The sequence below is a fragment of the Apodemus sylvaticus genome, chromosome 9 (genome assembly GCF_947179515.1).
Source record: "Apodemus sylvaticus chromosome 9, mApoSyl1.1, whole genome shotgun sequence".
NCBI lineage: Eukaryota > Metazoa > Chordata > Mammalia > Rodentia > Muridae > Apodemus > Apodemus sylvaticus.
This window is the reverse complement of record NC_067480.1, coordinates 113,854,060-113,876,001: the sequence shown is the minus strand read 5'-3', so window position 1 is coordinate 113,876,001 and position 21,942 is coordinate 113,854,060. Positions and strand designations below refer to the sequence as shown.

Sequence of the window (21,942 nt, the reverse complement as noted above, 5' to 3'; positions counted from 1 at the left end):
AAGTCAAAATATTACTATTTGCAGCTGATATAGTATACTTAAGCAACTCCAAAAATTCCACCAAAGAACTCCTAAAACTGATAAACAACTTCAGCAAAGTGGCTGGATATAAAATTAACTCAAGCAAATCAGTAGCCTTCCTCTACTCAAAGGATAAACAAGCTGAGAAAAAATTAGGGAAATGACACCTTTCACAACAGTCCCAAATAATATTTCATACCTAGGTGTGACCCTAAGGAAGGAAGTTCTTGTCATAAAAATCTGTATGACAAAAACTTCAAGTCTCTGAAAAAAAAATCAAAGAAGATCTCAGAAGATTGAAAGATCTCCCATGCTCATGGATTGGCAGGATCAATATAGTAAAAATGATCATTTTGCCAAAAGCAATCTACAGATTCAATGCAATCCCCATCAAAATCCCAACTCAATTCTTCATAGAGCTAGAAAGAACAAATCTTAAATTCATCTGGAATAACAAAAAACTCAGGATACCAAAACTATTCTCCCCAACAAAATATCTTCTGGGGGAATCACCATCCCTGATCTCAAGTTCTACTACAGAGTAACAGTGATAAAAAAACCATTTGGTATTGGTATAGAGACAGGCAGAAAGATCAGTGGAATGCAATTGAAGACACAGAAAATATCCCAGACATGTACGGTCACTTGATATTTGACAAAAGAGCTAAATACATCCAGTGGAAAAATGACAGCATTTTTAAAAATGGTGCTGGATCAACTGGAGGTCAGCATGGAGAAAAATGCAAATTGACCCATTCTCATGTCCAAGTGGATCAAAGATCTACACATAAAACCAGACACACTGAAGCTTATAGAGAAGAGAGTGGGGAAGAATCTTGAACACATGGGCACAGGGAAAAGTTACTGAACAGAACACCAATAGCTTGTGCTCTAAGAACAAGAATTGACAATGGGACCTCATAAAACTGCAAAGCTTCTGTGAGACAAAGGACAGGGTCAATAGGACAAAAGGGCAACCACAAATTGGGAAAAGATATTCACTAAACCTACATTCGATAGAGGGCTCCTGTCCAATATGTACAAAGAACTCAAGAAGTTAGTGTCCAGAGAGACCAATAACCCTATTAAAAACTGGGTTACAGAGCTAAACACAGAATTCTCTACTGAGGAAACCAGAATGGCTCTAAAACACCTAAAGAAATGTTCAACATCCTTAGTTATCACAGAAATGCAAATCAAAACAACACTGAGATTCCACCTCATACCAGTCAGAATGGCTGGGATGAAAAACTCAGGAGACAGCAGATGCTGGAGAGGATGTGGGGAAAGAGGAACACTTCTCCATTTTTTGTGGGATTGCAAGCTGGTAAAGTCATTCTGGAAATCAGTTTGACGATTCTTCAGAAAATTAGACATAGTACTACCTGAGGACCCAGCTATACCACTCCTGGGCATATACCCAGAAGAGGCTTCTACATGTAATAAGGACACAAGCTCCACTGTGTTCATAGCTGCCTTATTTATAATAGCCAGAAGCTGGAAAGAACCCAGCTTTCCTTCAACAGAGAAATGGATACAGAAACCGTGGTATATATACACAATGGAGTACTATTCAGCTATTAAAAACAATGAATTCATGAAATTCATAGGCAAATGGATGGAACTAGAAAGTGTCATCCTGAGTGAGGTTACCCAGTTACAAAAGAATGCACATGGTATGCACTCACACTGATAAGTGGATGTTAGCCCAAAAAGTTCAAAATAGACATGCTACAATTCACAGACCACAGGAAGCTCAAGAAAAAGGAAGACCAAAGTCAGGGTGCTTTGGTTCCTCTGAGAAAGGGAACAAAATACTCACAGGAGCAATAAAGGAGACAAAGTGTGGAGCAGAGACTGAAGTAAAGGCCACCCAGAGATTTCCCTACCTGGGGATTCATCCTATAAACAGTCACCAACCCCTGACACTACTAAGGATGACATGAAGTGTATACCAAAAGGAACATGCCATGGTTGTCTCCAGAGAGGCCCTACCGGAGCCTTACAAATACAGAGGCAGATCCTAACAGCCAACCATTGGTCTGGGAGTGGACCTGGAGGAGCTGAAGGGGTTTACAGCCCCATGGGAAGAATAGCAATGCCACCCAGAAGCCCCAAGACTTCCCGGAACTAAACCATCAACCAAGGAGTACACATGGTTCCAGTCAAAAATGTGGCAGAGGAATGCCTTGTTGAGCATCAGTGGGAGGAGTGGTCCTTGGGCAAGTGAAGGCCCAATAGATGCCCCAACAAAGGGAAATTGGGGGGGAGAGGTGGGAGTGGGTCTAGTGGAGGGGCATATATGTGGAGGCAGGGTTGGGAGGAGGGGTTGGGGATTTTGGGGAGGGGAAAATCATGAAAGGTTTTACCATTGGAAATGTAAATGGAGAATATATTCAATAAATAAAAGAAAAAAGAAAAAAAAGAAAAGAATACTATAGACCTAACAGGATTGTACCTAGTGCCCAACTTAAGAGCCTCTAAGCTTATCTGCCCCTTTTCAGTCAAATTTGGCCTCCATACCCCTTAAATAATCAATCCTAATGCCACTGCTAACCAGATGATCATGAGAACATAAAAATTCCTCATTCCCTATTTCTTTTTTCTTCTTTCTGAGCCCTGTTTGTTTCTATCTGATCTCCTTGCCCCCAACACTGTGTTGAGGTGGGAGCAGGGGAAAATAACAAAGGAGAAGGCCAGCTGTGGTGTGTTCAGCATGCACCTTTTCCACATGCAGAGCCTGCTGGAAATAACCCTCCTCTTAAGATATGAAGATTTTGTTTGTGAATTTGATTCCAAATTCTGGAGTCACATTATTAAGCTACTGCTTGTCCTCATGTGACCTCTGACCTTAGATCCAAAAACAATACCCTAAGATTATGCTCTAAACTTTTATCTCAGGATTTTTAAGTTATTGTTGATACTCTCTTATATCAATATATACATACAATATTATAAATTATAAATTAATAAATTCATAAATTATATATAAACTATATTTATATATAATTTAACCATAAACCTTTAAAATAATATATCTTAATATATGTATAGGTAGGAAAATAGTTGTTTTTAAGTAGAAACCATGTTGCTCTCTCCCATCTTTGCTGGTGATCTTAATCAGGATATAAGCAGCCACATAGCTAACAACCATCTTTACTAAGGCTAAAGAGTACATGCTATGTGAACTCACCATATTAATGTAACCACATTGCATAAAGCAACAACTGTAAAAAACTTCTGAGTCCTAATGAGCTCTCCATTTCTCATTGTATCTCCTTTTATATTAAGGAAACAACAAGGCTCAAATACTTTAAATTGGTACAAACTTAAGTATGTTCCTAGAAAATTAAGGTTATATCTGCTACAACATACTGTATATGTCATTCAATTCTTTTACAAATATACTGTATATGATGATAAAATTTTGAGGTTATAAAGGTCTATTCAGATTAATAAAAGTTAATTTAAGATGTAAGCCTAATGACTTATGTCATTGGTAACTGGTTAACACCAAGCTACTAGAAAATTTAGAAAAGTAACAACATATGTTTGATAATCAAGATTTATAAGTTTCTAAGGTTTAGTCATGTTCACAGCAATAATTGTCTAGTTTTCTTTGTTTTTTTTTTAAGTTTTAGCTGTTTTGATAAATTAAGCCATAAAAAAATTCAATGGTCTATAATGGTGCACTATAAAAGGATCAACATTACCCATTTAATCAGATATATGATCATATATATCCTTTAAATCACACCAAAGCCTATAATCTCATATTTACTGTATGGGAACTATTTTAGTCCACATTATAAATCTGAAGAATAGGTTTCTATTTTGCTTTAAATCGTGTAATTAATGTTATCAGATTTGTGTTCCACTCAGATTAATACATAAGATATTATTTATTTTATAGACACAATTCTGTCTCCTTAGAAAAAAGATTAAAAGTATTGTAGTACTATGGAAAAAAAAGCATCAACAAAGTTGCCACTCTCTATGGACTGTGTCAATGATTAAAAGTTTTATTTTGATACTAGAAGAGCTTCAATTAAAAATTGTTAGTTTTAAGTGTAAACATAATAGATATAGAATATAAAGTCCTAGTCTTATTAAGGCCTAGACTTACTAAATTATTGTAAACTGTTAAGGATAATTAAAAAATGCAAGTTAATATTGTCAGTCATCTTACAAATCAACAAATTCTGTAATATGTTAAGAACTATACTTGTAGTCATGTTAATATAATTAATTACAGGAATAAGTTTTATTCAGTTTTCAAAGTTAAGTAACTAGAGCAAGTAATTATATCAGGAATAGTTAATAGATAGATGGTCCTCAAACTCTCCAGAGATCTGCAGAAAATGACATTTATGTTCAATAAAAAGGCTTTTCATGATAGAGAGATATGCTGTTTCCTGGCAGCACTCCTGTTCTCCTCCAAAGTAGATGGGAACAGAAGTAAGTCCACCTGGAGGTTGTATTTAATGTGTCAAGGCCAGCTACTGGATGAAAACCTGCCCTTCACCTTGACTGCTGACAGAATGCTTTCCAAACTGTGAACAAGCAGGACACAGGAGAGTGAATTGCCCCATTTTGCAGTTGCCCCAAGGTTCTATTCTACAGGAAAGTCTACCAGATTTCTGGGCCTGGCAGCCAAAGACTGATACTGTCCTAGGACCTCTGCCCAAATGACCATGGAGAAACCTAGGGTTTCTGTCCAGGTAATCAGTCAAGTCTCTGACATTTAAAATATCAATATATTTTTATTGAATCTGTGAATTTCACATCATATACTCTAATTCCACCCATTCCCCAGTCCTTCCATATCTGTCGTCCACCCTTGTAACCAGCCCTCAAAAAGAAAATAAAAAAATTATAATAAAAAATCAAATAAACAAAAAGAAAAAGGGGAAAGGGAAAGAATCACAGGAGAAAAGGCAAAAAATCAAAAGTTAAAAAATTTAAAAGGAATAAAATTATAAAATGAAAAATCAAACTAGGAAGGGGACAAAAACATCTCACAGAATCATAGTAAGTAGAAAACCAATTTAAAATCCTTCTACCAGTCTCCATATGCACTCCAGACTTAAGGCTGTCCCACGGCCCTCCGTGCACAAATCCTGCCAGGAGAGAACTGGTCTCCCTAGGAGTGCTGACATAACTAAGATCACAGGCTCACAGGGCCACAGAAGGGACAAGCTCCAGTCAGAGACAGCAAGACCAACTAACACCAGAGATAACCAGATGGTGAGAGGCAAGCCCAAGAACCTAAGCTACAGAAACCAAGGCTACTTATCATTAGAACTCCTAACACAGCAAGTCCTAGATACCCCAGCACACCAGAAAAGCAAGACTCTGATTTAAAAATCACATCTCATGAGGATGATAGAGGACTTTTAAGAAGGATATAAGAAACTCCCTTAAAGAAATACAGGAGAACACAGGTAAACAGCTAGAAGTCCTTAAAAAGGAAATACAAAAATTCCTTAAAGAATTACAGAAAAACCCAACCAAACAAGTGAAGGAATTGAACAAAATCATCCAGGATATAAAAATGTAAATAAAAACAATAAAGAAATCACAAATGGAGACAGTCCTGGAGATGGAAAACCTATGAAATTGATCAGGAGTCAAAGATGCAAGTATCATCAACAGAATACAAGAAATAGAAGACAGAATATCAGGGGCAGAAGATACCATAGAAAACATTGACACAACAGTCAATGAAAACACAAAATTCAAAGAGCTCCTAACCTAAACCATCCAGGAAATACAAGACACAATGAGAAGACCAAATCTAAGGATAATAGGTATAGAAGAGAACAAAGATTCCCAACTTAAAGGACCAATAAATATCTTCAAAAAATTATAGAGGAAAACTTCCCTAAAGAGATGTCCATGAATATATAAAAACTCCAAATAGATTGGGACAGAAAAGAAATTCCTCCCATCACATAACAGTCAAAATACCAAATGCACAAAACAAAGAAAGAATATTAAAAGCAGTAAGGGAAAATGATCAAGTAACATATAAAGGCAGACCTATCAGAATTAGACCAGAATTCTCACCCGATACTATGAAAGCTGGAAGACTTTGGAAAATCTCATACAGACTCTAAAGAGAACACAAATGCCAATCCAGGCTGCTATGTCCCAGAAAAACTCTCAATTAACCTAGATGGAGAAACCAAGATATTCCACAACAAAACCAAATTTACACAATACCTTTCCACAGATGCAGTCCTACAAAGGCTAACAGATCAAAAACTCCAACATAAGAAGGGAAACTACACCTTAGAAAAAGGAAGAAAATAATCTTCTTTCAAAAACCCAAAAGAAGGTAGCTATACAAACATAATTCCACCTCTAACATCAAAAATAAAAGGAGGAAACAATCACTATTCCTTAATATCTCTTAACATCAATGGATTCAATTCCCCAATAAAAAGACATAGACTAACAGACTGGATATGTAAACAGGACCCAGCATTTGGCTGCATACAAGACACACACCTCAGTGTCAAAGACAGATACTATCTCAGAGTAAAGGGCTTGAAAACAGTTTTCCAAGCAAATGGTCCAAAGAAACAAGCTGGAGTAGCCATTCTCATATCAAATAAAATCAACTTTCAGCCAAAAGTTATCAAAAAAGATAAGGAAGGATACTTCATATACATCAAAGGAAAAATATACTAAGATGAACTCTCAATTCTAAACATCTATGCTTGAAATGCAAGGGCACCCACATTCATAAAAAGAAACTTTACTAAAGCTCAAAGGACACATTGCACCTCACAAAATAACAGTGGGAGACATCAACACCCCACTTTCAGCAATGAACAGATCATGGAACCAGAGACATTGTGAAACTAACAGAAGTTATGAACCAAATGGATTTAACAAATATCTATAGAACATTTCATCCTAAAACAAAAGAATATACCTTTTTCTCAGCACATCATGGTACCTTCACCAAAATTTACCATATAATTATTCACAAAACAGGCCTCAGCAGACACAAGAAGATAAAAATAAGCCCAGGTATCCTAACAGATCACCTTGGACTAAGGCTGGTCTTCAATAAAAAAAAAAAAAAAAAAAAAAAAAAAAAAACCAGAAAGTACACATCTACATGGAAGCTGAACAACACTCTACTCAATTACAGCTTGGTCAAGGAAGAAATAAAGAAAGAAATTAAAGACTTTTTAGAATTCAATGAAAATGAAGGCACAAAATACCCAAACTTATGGGTCACAGTGAAAGCAGTTCTAAGAGGAAAACTTAGAGCTCTGAGTGCCTCCAAAAAGAAACTGGGGAGAACATACACTAGCATCTTGATAGCACATCTGAAAGTTCTAGAACAAAAAGAAGCAAATACACCCAAGAGAAGTACACAACAGAAAATAATCAAACTCAGGGCTGAAATCAACTAAGTAGAACCAAAAAGAACTATACAAAGAATCAACAAAACTAGGAGCTGCTTCTTTGAGAAAATCAACAAAATAGATAAACCTTTAGCCAGACTAATAAGAGTGCACAGAGTCAGTATCCATATTACCAAAATAAGAAATGAAAAGGGAGATATAACAGCAGAAACCGAGAAAATCCAAAAAAAATCAGATTCTACCACAAAAACAACAAAACTGGAAAATATGGATGAAATGGACAATTTTCTAGACAGATACCAGGAAACAAAGATAAATCAGGATCAGGTAAACCATCTAAATAGTACCACCACCCCTAGAGAAATAAAAGCAAGTCATAAAAAGTCTCCCAACCAAACAAAGCCCAGGACCAGATCGGTTTAGTGCAGAATTCTATCAGACTTTCAAAGAAGACATATCTAACAATTCCAGAAAATAGAAACAGAAGGAATACTACCCAATTCAATCTAGAAAGAAACAGTTAATACTGATACCAAAACCACACAAAGACCCAACAAAGAAAGAGAACTTCACACAAAATTGCCTTATGAATAACAATGCAAATATACTCAACAAAATTATCACAAACTGAACCCAAGAGCACATCAAAATGATCATCCATCATGATCAAGTAGGCCTCATTGCAGGGATTCAGGGATGGTTCAATATAGGGAAATCCATCAACATGATCCACTATATAAACAAACTCAAAGAAAAAACACATGATTGTTTCATTAGATGCTAAGAAATTCAACACACCTTCATGATAAGTCTTGCAAACATCAGGAATTAAAGGCCCATAACTAAACATAGTAAAAGTAATATACAACAATCCAGTAGCCAACATCAAATTAAATGGAAAGAAACTTGAAGCAATCCCACTAAAATCAAGGGCTAGGCAAGGCTACCCACTCTCTCCCTATCTATTCAATATAATATTTGAAGTCCTAGCCAGAGCATTTAGGCAACAAAAGGAGGTCAAATGGATACAGATTGGAAAGGAAGAAGACAAAATATCACTATTTGCAGATGGTATGATAGTATACTTATGTGACCACAAAAATTACACCAGAGAATTCCTAAACCTGATAACTTCATCAAAGTGGCTGAATATGAAATTACCTCAAACAAATCAGTGGCCTTCCTCTAAAAGGATAAACAGGATGAGAAAGAAATTATGGAAATGACACCCTTCATGATAGTTACAAATAATATTAAATACCTTGGTGTGAGTCTGACCAAGCAAGTGAAAGATCTGTATGACAAGAATTTGGATTTCAATTTCAAGTCTCTGAAGAAAAAAATGAAAGAAGATATCAGAAGATGGAAAGATCTCCCATGCTCATGGATTCGCAGGAATAATATAGTAAAAATGGCCATCTTGCTGAAAGCAATCTACAGATTCAATGCAATCCCCATCAAAATTCCAACTCAATTTTCCATAGAGTTAGAAAGAGCAATTGGAAAATTTATTTGGAATAATAAAAAAAAACAGGAAAGCAAAAACTATTCTTTACAATAAAGGAACTGGGGGAAATCACCATCCCTGACCTTAAGCTGTATTGCAAAGGAATAGTGATTTAAACTGCATGGTATTGATACAGAAACAAGCAGGTAGATAAGTGGAACAGAATAGAAGATCCAGAAATGAACCCACACACCTATGGTCACTTGATCTTTGACAAAGAAACTAAAAACATCCAGTGGAAAAAAGACAGCATTTTCAACAAATGGTGCTGGTTCAACCGGTGATCAGCATTTTGAAAAATGCAAATCGATCCATTCTTATCTCCTTGTACAAAGCTCAAGTCCAAGTAGATCAAGGACCTCCACATAAAACCGGACACACTGAAACTAATAGAAAAGAAAGTGATGAAGAGCCTCGAGCACATGGACACGGGAAATTTTCCTGAACAGAACACCAATAGGTATGCTCTACGATCAAGAATTGAGAAATGGCGCCTCATAAAACTGCAAAGTTTCTGTAAAGCAAATGACACATCAATAGGACAAAATAGCAACCAACAAATTAGGAAAAGATCTTTATCAATCCTACATTAAATAGAGGGCTAATATTCAATATATACAAGGAATTCAAGACGTTAGAATCCAGAGAACCAAATAACTCTATTAAAAATGGGGTATAGGGTTAAAAAAAAAAAGAATTCTCAACTGAGGAATATTGAGTGGCTGAGAAGCACCTAAAGAAATGTTCAACATCCTTAGTCATCAGGGAAATGCAAATCAAAACAACCCTGAGATTTCACTTCACACCAGTCAGAATGACTAAGATCAAAAACTTATGTGACAACAGATACTGGTGAGGATGTGAAGTAAGAGGAACACTCCTCCATTGCTGGTGCGATTACAAGCTGGTACAATCACTCTGGAAATTAGTCTGGACTTCCTAAGAATATTGGACACAATACTAAATGAGGCCCCAGCTCTACCATTCCTGGGCATATATCCAGAAGATGCTCCAACATGTAACAAGGACACATGCTCCAATATGTTCATAGCAGCCTTATTTTAATATCCAGAAGCTGGAAAGAACTCAGATGTCCTTCAGCAGAGTAAAGGATATAGAAATGTTGTACATTTATACAATGGAGTACTATGCAGGTATTAAAAAATGAATTCATGAAATTCTTAAGCAAATGGATGGAACTAGAAAATATCATCCTGAGTGAGGTAACCTAATCACAAAATAACACACATGGTGTGCACTCACAATACCTAAGATACAATTCACAGACCACATGAAAGTTCAAGAAGGAAGACCAATATGTGGATGTTTCAGTCCTTCTTAGAAGGAGGAACAAAATACTCATGGGAGCAAATATGGAGACAACGTGTGGAGCTGAGACTGAAGGAAAGGCCAGCCAGAGACTGCCTTACCTGGGGATCCAACCTATATACAGTCTTCACACCTGGACACTATTGCAAATGCTGGGAAGTGCTTGCTGACAGGAGCCTGATATAGCTGTCTCCTGAGAGGCTCTTCCAGAGCCTTCTGGATACAGATATGGATGCTTGCACTGAACCATCGGACTGAGCTCAGGGACCTCAATGAAGGAATTAGGGGAAGGACTGAAGGAACTGAATTGTATTGGTGTTTTCCTCCTATTATGCTTTGTAGGGCTGGGTTTGTGGTAAGATATTGGGTGAACTTGGTTTTGTCATGGAATATCTTAGTTTCTCCATCTATGGTGAATGAGAGCTTTGCTGGGTATAGAAGTTTTGGCTGGCATTTGTGTTCTCTTAGAGTCTGCATGAGATCTGCCCAGGTTCTTCTAGCTTTCACAGTCTCTGGTGAGAAGTCTGGTGTGATTCCATAATTTTATTGAAGATATTTGCTGGCCCTTTAAGTTGTAAATCTTCACTCTTATCTATGCCTATAATCCTTAGGTTTGGTCTTCTCAATGTGTCCTGGACTTCCTGGATGTTTTGGGTTACAAGCTTTTTGCATTTTGCATTTTCTTTGACCATTGAGTCCATGTTTTCTATGGTATCTTCGGCATCTGAGATTCTTTTTTCTATCTCTTGTGTTCTGTTGTTAATATTTGCATCTATGGTCCCTGATTTCTTCCCAAGGTTTTCTATCTCCAAAGTTGTCTCCTTTTGCAATTTCTTAGTTGTTTCTACTTCTGTTTTTAGATCCTGGATGTTTTTGCTCAGTTCCTTCACTTGCTTGTTTGTATTTTCCTCTAATTCTTTGAGAGATTTTTGTGTTTCTTCTTTCATGACTTCTACCTGTTGATCAAATTTCTCCTGTACTTTTTAAGGTGATTTTTGCATTTCCTCATTATTGACTACTATCGTTTGATCCATATTCTCCTGAATTTCTTTAAGTGAATTTTGTGTTTCCCTTGTAAGGGCTTCTAGGTTTTGATCATTTTTCTCCTGAATTTCTTTAAGAGATTTATTTATGTCCTTCATGTGTTCTTGTAACAGCATCGCGACCAGTGATTTTACATCCAAATCTTGCTTTTGTGGTGTGTTGGGGTATCCAGGACTTGCTATTAATGGAGAAATGGGTTCAGATGCTGCCATATTGCCTTGATTTCTGTTAGTAACATTCCTACATTTGCCTTTTGCCATCTAGATCTCACTGGTGTTAGTTGGTCTTGTTGTCAATGCAGGACTCACCCTTGCAAGATGCCTCCCTGCAGCCGTCCTTCAGATGCACCGCTGGCCCTCTGCACTGCTTGGGGATGGGGTGCGTGGCCCAGGCTGCTTCCAATCCAGAGGTGGTGACTAGAAGGCTCCCGCCAGAGGCCGCCAGATGGATCCTCCGCTTTGCCAGGTCAGACGGACTCACCCGAGCAAGATGCCTCCCCGTGGCCAGCCTCCAGATGCACCACTAACCCTCTGCACTGTTTGGAGATGGGACGTGTCTTAAATAATTTATTTATAATTAATTTTGATGAGTCTACACCATCTCATGATGTACACTAGGCTGGCCTCCAGCTCATAAAGATCCACCTGCCTCAGCCTCCTAAGTGGTGGGATTAAAGGTGTGCACCACCATGCCTGACTTGATTCCATTTTTTTTTACCCTTAAAAGCTGTTCCAGAGTCTGAAGAAACCAGACAGCCCACAATCTGTGCCACTGTGGTTTCCACACTTAGTAATGTGCCCATCAGGCCTTCCTATGACCCACCACCACCCCAGTTTACCTGTAGGAGGCAACCAGGCAGACCTACAGAAAAGCTGAGCCCAGCAGAGAGTACATAGAACACTCAGTTGCAGATTGGATATCCAGAAGTTAGAGGGGAAAGGATATGTGCATACCCAATGGATCGAGATAAATATGAGCAGCTGCTTTCATTATGAGGGCATTATTTGCATTAACAATAACACAAAAATATCGTCTTTTGACCTCTGCAACCAACATGGTATGCACATGCCAATGCACACATCTCACACAAATATGATAACGTTTTTAAAAAGTTAGATAGGCATTTTCTGTATCCATTCCTCCTTTGAGGGACATCTGGGTTCTTTCGAGCTTCTGGCTACTATAAATAAGACTGCTATGAACATAGTGGAGCATGCGTCTTTATTGCATGCCAGGGAATCCTGTGGGTATATGCCCAGGACAGGTATAGCAGGGTCCTCCGGAAGTGTCATGTCCAGTTTTCTAAGGAACCACCAGAATGATTTCCAAAGTGGTTGTACCATCTTACAGCCCCACCAGCAGTGGAGGAGTGTTCATCTTTCTCCACATCCTTGCCAACACCTACTGTCTCCTGAGTATTTGACCTTAGCCATTCTGACTGGTGTAAGGTGAAATCTCAGGGTTGTTTTGATTTGCATTTCCCTAATGACAAATGATGTTAAGCACTTCTTAAGGTGCCTCTCGGCTATCCGAATTTCTTCAGGTGAAAATTCTTTGTTGAGATCTGTACCCCATTTTTAATAGGGTTATTTGGTTCCCTGGGGTCTAACTTCTTGAGTTCTTTGTATATATTGGATAGTAGCACTCTATCAGATGTAGGGTTGGTGAATATCCTTTCCCAATTTGTTGGTTGCTGTTTTGTCCTTTTAACAGTTTCCTTTGCCTTACAGAAACTTTGTAATTTTATGAAGTCCCACTTGTCAATTCTTGATCTTAGAACATAAGCTACTGGTGTTCTGTTCAGGAACTTTTCCCCTGTGCCCATGTCCTCAAGGGTCTTCCCCAGTTTCTTTTCTATTAGTTTAAGTGTGTCTGGTTTTACATGGAGGTCCTTGATCCACTTGGAGTGAAGTTTAGTACATGGAGATAAGAATGAATCAATTCGCATTCTTCTGCATGCTGACTTCCAATTGAACCAGCACCATTTGTTGAAAAGGCTATCTTTTTTCCACTGGATGTTTTCGGCTCTTTTGTTAAAGATAAAGTGACCATAGGTGTGTGGATTCATTTCTGGGTCTTCAATTCTATGCCGTTGGTCCACTTGTCTGTCACTGTGCCAATACCATGCAGTTTTTAACACTATTGCTCTGTAGTATTGATTGAAGTCAGGGATACTGATTCCCCCAGAATTTCTTTTGTTGTTGAGAATAGTTTTAGCTATCCTGGGTTTTTGGTTATTCCAGATGAATTTGAGAATTGCTTTTTCTAACTCTGTGAAGAACTGTGTTGGGATTTTGATGGGGATTGCTTTGAATCTGTAAATTGCTTTTGGCAAGATGGTCATTTTAACTATATTAATCCTGCCAATCCAAGAGCATGGCAGATTTTTCCATTTTCTGAGGTCTTCTCCGATTTCCTTCTTCAGAGACATGAAGTTCTTGTTGTATAGATCTTTCACTTGTTTGCTTAGAGTCACACCAAGATACTTTATATTGTTTGTGGCTATTGTGAAGGGTGTCATTTCCCTAACTTCTTTCTCAGCCTACTTATCCTTTGAGTATAGGAAGGCAACTGATTTACTTGAGTTGATTTTATAACCAGCTGCTTTGCTGAAGTTGTTTATCAGCTATAGGAGTTCTCTGGTGGAGGTTTTCAGGTCACTTAAGTACACTATCATATCATCTGCAAATAGTGATAATTTGACTTCTTCCCTTTCAATTTGTATCCCCTTGACCTCCTTAAGTTGTCTAATTGCTCTAGCTAGAACTTCAAGTACTATATTGAAAAGATATGGAGAGAGAGGACAGCCTTCTCTAGTCCCTGATTTTAGTGGGATTGCTTCAAATTTCTCTCCATTTAGTTTGATGTTGGCTACCAGTTTGCTGTATATTGCTTTAACGATGGTTAGGTATGGGCCTTGAATTCCTGTTCTTTCCAAGACTTTTAGCATGAAAGGATGCTGAATGTTGTCAAATGCTTTTTCTGCATCTAATGAGATGATCATATTTTTTTCTTTGAGTTTGTTTATTTAGTGGATTGCATTGATGGATTTTCTTATATTGAACCTTCCCTGCATCTCTGGGATGAAGCCTACTTGATCATGGTGGATGATCGTTTTGATGTGTTCTTGGATTTGGTTGGCAAGAATTTTATTAAGTATTTTTGCATCAGTATTCATAAGGGATATTGGCCTGAAGCTCTCTTTCTTTGTTGGATCTTTGTGTGGGTTTGGTATCAGTGTAATTGTGGCTTTATAGAACGAGTTGGGTAGAGTTCCTTCTGTTTCTATTTTGTGGAATAGTTTGAAGAGTATTGGTGTTAGGTCTTCTATGTAGTTCTGATAGAATTCTGCACTGAAGCCATCTGGTCCCGAGCTTTTTTTGGTTGGGAGACTTTCCATGACCCTTTTTATTTCTTCAGGTGTTATGGGACTATTTAGATGATCTATTTGATCCTGATTTAGTTTTGGTGTTGGATATCTGTCTAGGAAACTGTCCATTTCCTCCAGATTCTCCAGTTGTGTTGAGTATAGGCTTTTGTAGTAGGATCTAATGATTTTTTGAATTTCCTCAGTTTCTGTTGTTATATCCCCCTTTTCATTTCTAAGTTTGTTAATTTGGATACTTTCTCTGTGCCCTTTGGTTAGTCTGGCTAAGGGTTTATCTATCTTGTTGATTTTCTCAAAGAACCAGCTCCTGGTTTTGTTGATTCTATGTATGGTTCTCTTTGTTTCTACTTGATTGATTTCGGCCCTGAGTTTGATGGTTTTCTGCCTTCTACTCCTCCTGGGTGAAATAGCTTCTTTTTGTTCTAGGGCTTTCAGGTGTGTCATTAAGCTGTTAGTGTATGCTCTCTCCATTTTCTTTTTGGAGGCACTCAGGGCTATGAGTTTTCCTCTTAGTACTGCTTTCATTGTATCCCATAGATTTGGGTGTGTTGTGTCTTCATTTTCATTAAATTCTAAAAAGTCTTTAATTTCTTTATTTCTTCCTTGACCAAGGTATCATTGGGTAGAATATTGTTCAGTTTCCACGTGTATGTGGGTTTTCTGTTGTTTTTGTTGCTATTGAAGACCCCTTTAATTCCAAAGTGATCTGATAGGAGGCATGGGATTATTTCGATCTTCTTATACATGTTGATGTCTGTCTTGTGACCAATTATATGATCAATTTTGGAGAAGGTACCATGAGGTGCTGAGAAAAAGGTATATTCTTTTGCTTTGGGATAAAGTGTTATATATATATATATATATATATATATATATATATATATATATATATATACATATATGTTAATTCTAATTAGTCCAAAGCTTCAATCATTTATTTTCACTGTGTCCCTGTTCAGTTTCTGTTTTCCTGATCGGTCCATTGAAGAAAGTGCAGTGTTGAAGTTATGCCTAATTATTGTGTTAGCTGCAATGTGTGCTTTAGCTTTAGTAAAGTTTCTTTTATGAATGAAAGTGCCTCTCCATTTGGAGCATAGATGTTCAGGATTGAGAGTTCTTCTTGTTGTATTTTTCCTTTGACCAGCAAGAAGTGTCCCTCAGAGTCTCTTTTGATGACTTTGGGTTGAAAGTCAATTTTATCTGATATTAGAATGGCTACTCCAGCTTGTTTCCTGAGACCATTTGCTTGTACCTTACTCTAAGGTAGTGTTTGTCTTTGACACTGAGGTGTGTTTCCTGTATGCAGCAAAATGTAGGGTCCTTTTTACGTATCCAGTCGGTTAGTCTATGTCTTTTTATTGGGGCATTGAGCCCATTGATGTTAAGAGATATTAAGGAATAGTGATTTTACTTCCTATCCCTTTTTATTTTACTTTTTAAATTTGATTGGTTATCTTCTTTTGGCTTTGATGAAAGAAGGTTACTATTTTGCTTTTTCCAGGGTGAAGTTTCCCTTCTTATATTGGTGTTTTCCTCCTATTATCCTTTGTAGGGCTGGGTTTGTGGATAGATATTGGGTAATGTACTGGCTAGCTTTGTGTGTCAACTTGACACAGGCTGGAGTTATCACAGAGAAAGGAGCTTCAGTTGGGGAAGTGCCTACATGAGATCCAACTTGCTTCTTGGTCATGATGTTTGTGCAGGAATAGACACCCTGACTATGACAAATTGGTACTAGAGGTGGGGTATTCCTGTGACAACCTGACCATGTTTTGGGGAGGACTGTTGAAGGACTTTGGAACGTTGAGCTAGAAGAGCCATTAGGATGTTAAGAACTCTGTGGAAAGTTTTGTAGGAGCTTGAAAGATAGTGTTAAGAACAATACAGAAGATGGAGGCCTGACTTGTGAAATTTCAGAGTGAAGATTAAAGACTCTAACAGTCGCCATGTTTTGATTGTGAAGATTCTGTGGTTTTGGTTAGCTGGGGTGAAGAATCAGCTGTAAGTAACGAGATACCAGAACCACTAAAGCAAACCTTTGTGTTACTGGGACTATTGATGCTGGTTAGCTGGAGCTAAGAAATTAGTGGTGATTAAGAAGAGAGACCAGCATCACTGAGATAAAATCTTCTTGGAAGTGTTTTCTGAGAGCACAGAGAGTATATTCCAGAGATAGCCACAGTTGTATTTTGTGCTGTGACTGGACTTGGTACTGTGTAAGAGTTACCCAGATGGTTCTGGTTTTGAAGGCATGAAGGGGTCATGAAGAGCTGCTGAGGCTCTTGGCACAGTGAGAGGCCACAGAAGGCCATTGGTGAAGGTGCAGCCTCAGTTGCAACTGATGGCCCAGGACTTGAAGAGGTCATGCATAGGAGCAAAGGCTTGTCACCATGAAGAGAGCCTATGAGAGGCTATTGGTGAAGCCTAATTACAGTGGAAGATAGCAGCGTTTTGGAGATGCCAGTGCCATGAGATGACCACCAAGAACAGCAGCAGCAGTGAAGTACAGGCAGTTGGAGCCTAGAAGACAAGCTGTGTGCTACAAAGGGCAGAGCTGGAGAAGTGACCCACACCCTTGGAGGAGCCCAGACATTGAACCATTGCAGTTTGAGTTTTGCTTTTGGTTGTGACTGTGCCCTGATATGTTTCCCTCTTGAAGGAAGAAAGTATTTTAGTGAAGCCCACAGTTAAAAGATTTTAAATTTTTAAAAGACTTTGAATTTTAAAGATATTGGACATTTTAAGGTGATTGAACTTTTAATATGTAAAGACTGTGGGACTTTAAAAGTAATTTAGATCTTGGGGATGAATAAGAAAGTAAGGGTTGAGGCTTAATAGTGATGTGTTTGTGTGTCAAGTTGACAAGGGGTCAATTGTACTGGCTGGTTTGTGTGGCAACTTGACACAGGCTGGAGTTATCACAGAAAAAGGAGCTTCAGTTGGGGAAGTGCCTCCATGAGATCCAACTTGCTTCTTGGTCATGATGTTTGTGCAGGAATAGAAACCCTGACTAAGACAGGTAAACTTGGTTTTGTCATGTAATATCTTAGTTTCTCCATCTATGGTGATTGAAAGTTTTGCTGGGTATAGTAGTTTTGGCTAGCATTTGGTTCTCTTAGAGTCTGCATGAGATCTGCCCAGGATCTTCTAGCTTTCATAGTCTCAGGTGAGAAGTCTGGTGTGATTCTGATATGTCTTCCTTTATATGTTACTTGGCCTTTTTCTCTTACTGCCTTTAATATTCTTTCTTTGTTTAGTACATTTGGGGTTTTGATTATTATGTGACGGGAGGTATTTCTGTTCTGGTCCAGTCTGTTTGGAGTTCTGTAGGTTTCTTGTATATTCATGGGCATCTTTCTCTTTAGGTTAGGAAACTTTTCTTCCATAATTTTATTGAAGATATGTGCTGCCCCTTTAAGTTGTAAATCTTCACTCTCATCTATTCCTATAATCCTTAGGTTTGGCTTTCTCATTGTATCCTGGATTTCCTGGATGTTTTGGGTTACAAGCTTTTTGCATTTTGCATTTTCTTTAACTGTTGAGTCCATGGTTTCTATGGTATCTTCAGCATCTGAGATTCTTTGTTCTATCTCTTGTATTCTGTTGTTGATATTTGCATCTATGTCCCCTGATTTCTTCCCAAGGTTTTCTATCTCCAAAGTTGTCTCCCTTTGAGTTTTCTTAGTTGTTTATACTTCTGATTTTAGATCCTGGATGATTTTACTTAGCTCCTTCACTTGCTTGTTTGTGTTTTCCCGTAATTCTTTAAGAGATTTTTGTGTTTCTTCTTTCATGACCTCAGCCTATTGACCAAAGTTCTCCTGTATTTCTTTAAGTGATTTTTGTGTTTCCTCCTTATTGGCTTTTGTATTCTCCTGAATTTCTTTCAATGATTTTTGTGTTTCCTTTGAAAGGGCTTCTAACTTTTGATCCATTTTCTCCTGAATTTCTTTAAGTATGTCCTTCATGTGTTCATGTACCAGCATCATGACCAGTGATTTTAAATCCAAATCTTGTTTCTCTGGTGTGATGGGGTATCCAGGACATGCTGTTAAAGGAGAATTGGGTTCAAATGCTGCCATATTGCCTTAATTTCTGTTAGTGACATTCCTGTGTTTGCCTTTTGCCATCTAGTTCTTCTGGTGTTAGTTGGTCTTCTTGTCAATGCTGGACTCCCCAGTGCAAGGTGCCTCTTCCCAGCTGGCCTCCAGTGCACAGCTGACCTCCTGTACTACCTAGAGACAGGGTGCTGTGACCCAGGCTGTTCAGATCCCAAAGCAGAGACCTGAAAGCTCCCACCCGGGGCCTGCTGGACTCACCAGAGCACACTGACTCCTCCCAGCCGGCCTCCCGGGTGACGCTCTGACCTCTTGCAGGGCCTGGAGATGTGGTGTCCAGGCTGTTCTGGATCCTGAAGCAGAGAACTGAAGGCTCCCGCCAGAGGCCTCAGGACTAGAACCTAAGCTCTGTGGGGCTGGACCCACCGGAGCATGCTGTGTCCTCCCAGCCTGCCTCCGGGTGCAGAGCAGGCCTCTTGCACTTCCTGGAGACTGAGTGCTGTGGCCTAGGATGTTCAGATCCCGAAGCAGAGACCTGAAGGCTCCTGCCTGGGGCCTGCTGGACTCACCAGAGCACACTGTCTCCTCCCAACCGGCCTCCCAGGTGCCCCTCTGGCCTCTTGCAGGGCCTGGTGATGTGGTGTTGTAGTCCAGGCAGTTCTGGATCCCAAAGCGGAGATCTGAAGGCTCCTGTCAGAGGCCTCACGACTGGAACCTAAGCTCTGTGGGGCCGGACCCACCAGAGCACGCTGTGTCCTCCCAGCCTGCCTCCAGGTGCAATCTCTTTCAACTTCACCTCCTTGTGATCATTTTAGCTTGCCAACTTCCTTGAAATCCAGCCAGCTTTGTCATGAGATTCTGCGGAATAATCCTGAGAGACACTTCCTAGAGACAATGTTTACAGACAGTGCTTGCCCCCTGAGAGACTGTTCCCCAGACACAATGTTTGCCCCCTCATACCTCCTCCCTACATCCTGCTTGCTTTCCTTTATATTGCAGTGTGTGAAACAATAAAATTTGACAGCTTGATCAGAATAATGTCTTGCTGTCCGTATCTTGCATCTCATCCCCCATTCTCTCCTAGGTGGTCCAGGGACCCCAATGACTGTCTTGGAGGTTGGAACACTCTGGCACCCAATAGTGAGGCCCCTGTGGAGTCAGCAAGGTGAGAATGCCATGCTACATATTGGAAGGGCCCTTCATTGCAGCTCCAGGAGCAGATGGGTCCAGCCATGGTTGACCCACTGGTGCTCGACCAGAGACTAATAGTCATGGTACAGGTCTTGGAAGGTAAGACATGGGACAAGCATTCACTCAGCAATCCCTGTTCATTTCAGGGCTTAAAGAATCTCTCAAGATGTGAGGGACCAGGGTTAAGAAAAAGGATCTTAAGAATCTTTTAGACTTTGTTGGACAAATTTGTCCTTGGTTCCCAGAGGAAGGGGTGATAGATAAGAAAACATGGACAAGAGTAAGTGATTGTTTTAGTCCTTTAAGACTTTTGGTCCTGAAAAAAAATCCCTATCACTGCCTTTAATTATTGGTCCCCAATTAATGCTATTATTAAGAATACCTCACAATGGCCTGACCTCCAGGATTTAGTTTCTGAGGGAGAGTGTTCTCTGAAAAAGCATTCGTCCCAGACACCATCTCTGGTGACTTACCACTCACAGCTCTGTTGTGATTGAAATGGAGGAGGGACATTTAAAACAGTCTCTGTTTACATCTGCTCTTTCTCCTAATTTCTCAAAAAGAGCATGTAGGTGGAAGCTCTATCCTTCTCTACAAACTCTGAAATCTAGTCATAATCCAGGTGCTGACACTATCACCCTGGGAGGAAGCCAGCTTGGAGGAGAAAGCAGCCCACCAGAGAGCCACTGAAGAGATTTCTTCTTTCCAAAAAATGGTAGAAAGCGGCAGGGAGCAAGTAGCCCTCTTAAAAGCACTATAAGCTTTAGAGGGACAGATGGTCACTCTAACTTCAGGATTTAATTCAAAGACAGAAACCCAGAAAAAGCCAGAGCCAAAAATCCTTGCAGAAAAGTCCAGTCCTGGCTTTCCCATTCTCTTCACACAGCAGGGCCACTGATCCCCATGAAGCCCCAAACCCTGACCAGGAGAGTCTGGGTGAGAATAAGGGTGAAGAGGAGGGAGAAATAGGAGAGAAATCTCCAAGAACTCCACCCCCCGTACTTCCCAGAGGCTGCTGAGAGTTATCTTTGGACCTCAGGACCCTGATAGTCCATTCCTCAAACAGTTTGCCTTTGAAAATGCAAACCCAGCCTTTCAGGATGTGCTTAAACATTATTTCTCTAAAGCCTTGGCAGAATACGTTTGCTTATGTGTGGGCATGGGACCCAGTCATGCCATAGGGCTGGCAATAGGAGTCTCTTCAGAAAGCAGGCATTCAGATGCAAAGACTTGCTTTAATTGCACAGTCCGGACACTTTCAACATGGATGTCCTCACCTCTGAGCCACCAGAAATTCTTTGCCCCAAAATTCACCTCCTCAATCTACAGGTCCACCTGCCCTGAGGCAAAGACCTCCAACTACCCTTTGTCCTCGCTGCCACACAGGTTGCCATTGGCAATGGGAATGCCATTTCAAGACAGATAAATTTGGCTGTCCTCTCCTTCCCCGGCCATCGAGAAACTCCCTCCAGGGGCAGCCACTGGCCTCCTACCAACAGACCAACCTGGGGCAATTGGGTTTGTCCCACAACAACAACAATTAACAGTCCCTCCAGCCAACAGCCCTGTTCAATCTCCCAACTGCAATGGGCCACCCCCAGCAGCACAGGCCTGGACATGTGCACCACCACCAGCTCAATATTAAAACCTGAACATGGCATACAAGTGTTTCCAACTAGAGTTTACAGTCCTCTGCCACTTGGGACATTTGGCTTAGTCATTGGAATGACTTCCTTGTCAAAGGGAGGATTTCATGTTATTCCCACTCCTGTGGACTTGTCACATGATGGTGAAATTGTAGTACTGGCCAGACTCCTAGAAGGACTTATGTCCATCTTTCCAGGACAACCTATAGCCCAATTACTCCTTCCTCAACCTGTCCTCCACAACTCGGTTAATAAGGGACACAGAGGCCAGGGAGAAATGGGGATAGCAGATGTTTTGGGGGGAACATGAGATTACTCCTTCCTACATTATGTTCACCTTGAAATTAGATGGCAAGGCTTTTATAGGTCTCCT

General features: G+C 39.6%; 1 protein-coding gene across 1 annotated transcript in view; it reads left to right on the top strand.

The window, feature by feature from the left end:
- Nucleotides 1-21,349, top strand: part of LOC127692020 (PRAME family member 8-like) — a 47,958-nt gene extending 26,609 nt beyond the window's left edge. The window contains 1 exon segment of the mRNA XM_052191898.1: nucleotides 20,933-21,349. Coding sequence (XP_052047858.1) covers nucleotides 20,933-21,349 — 417 coding nt within the window.
- Nucleotides 21,350-21,942: the final 593 nt, after the last annotated feature.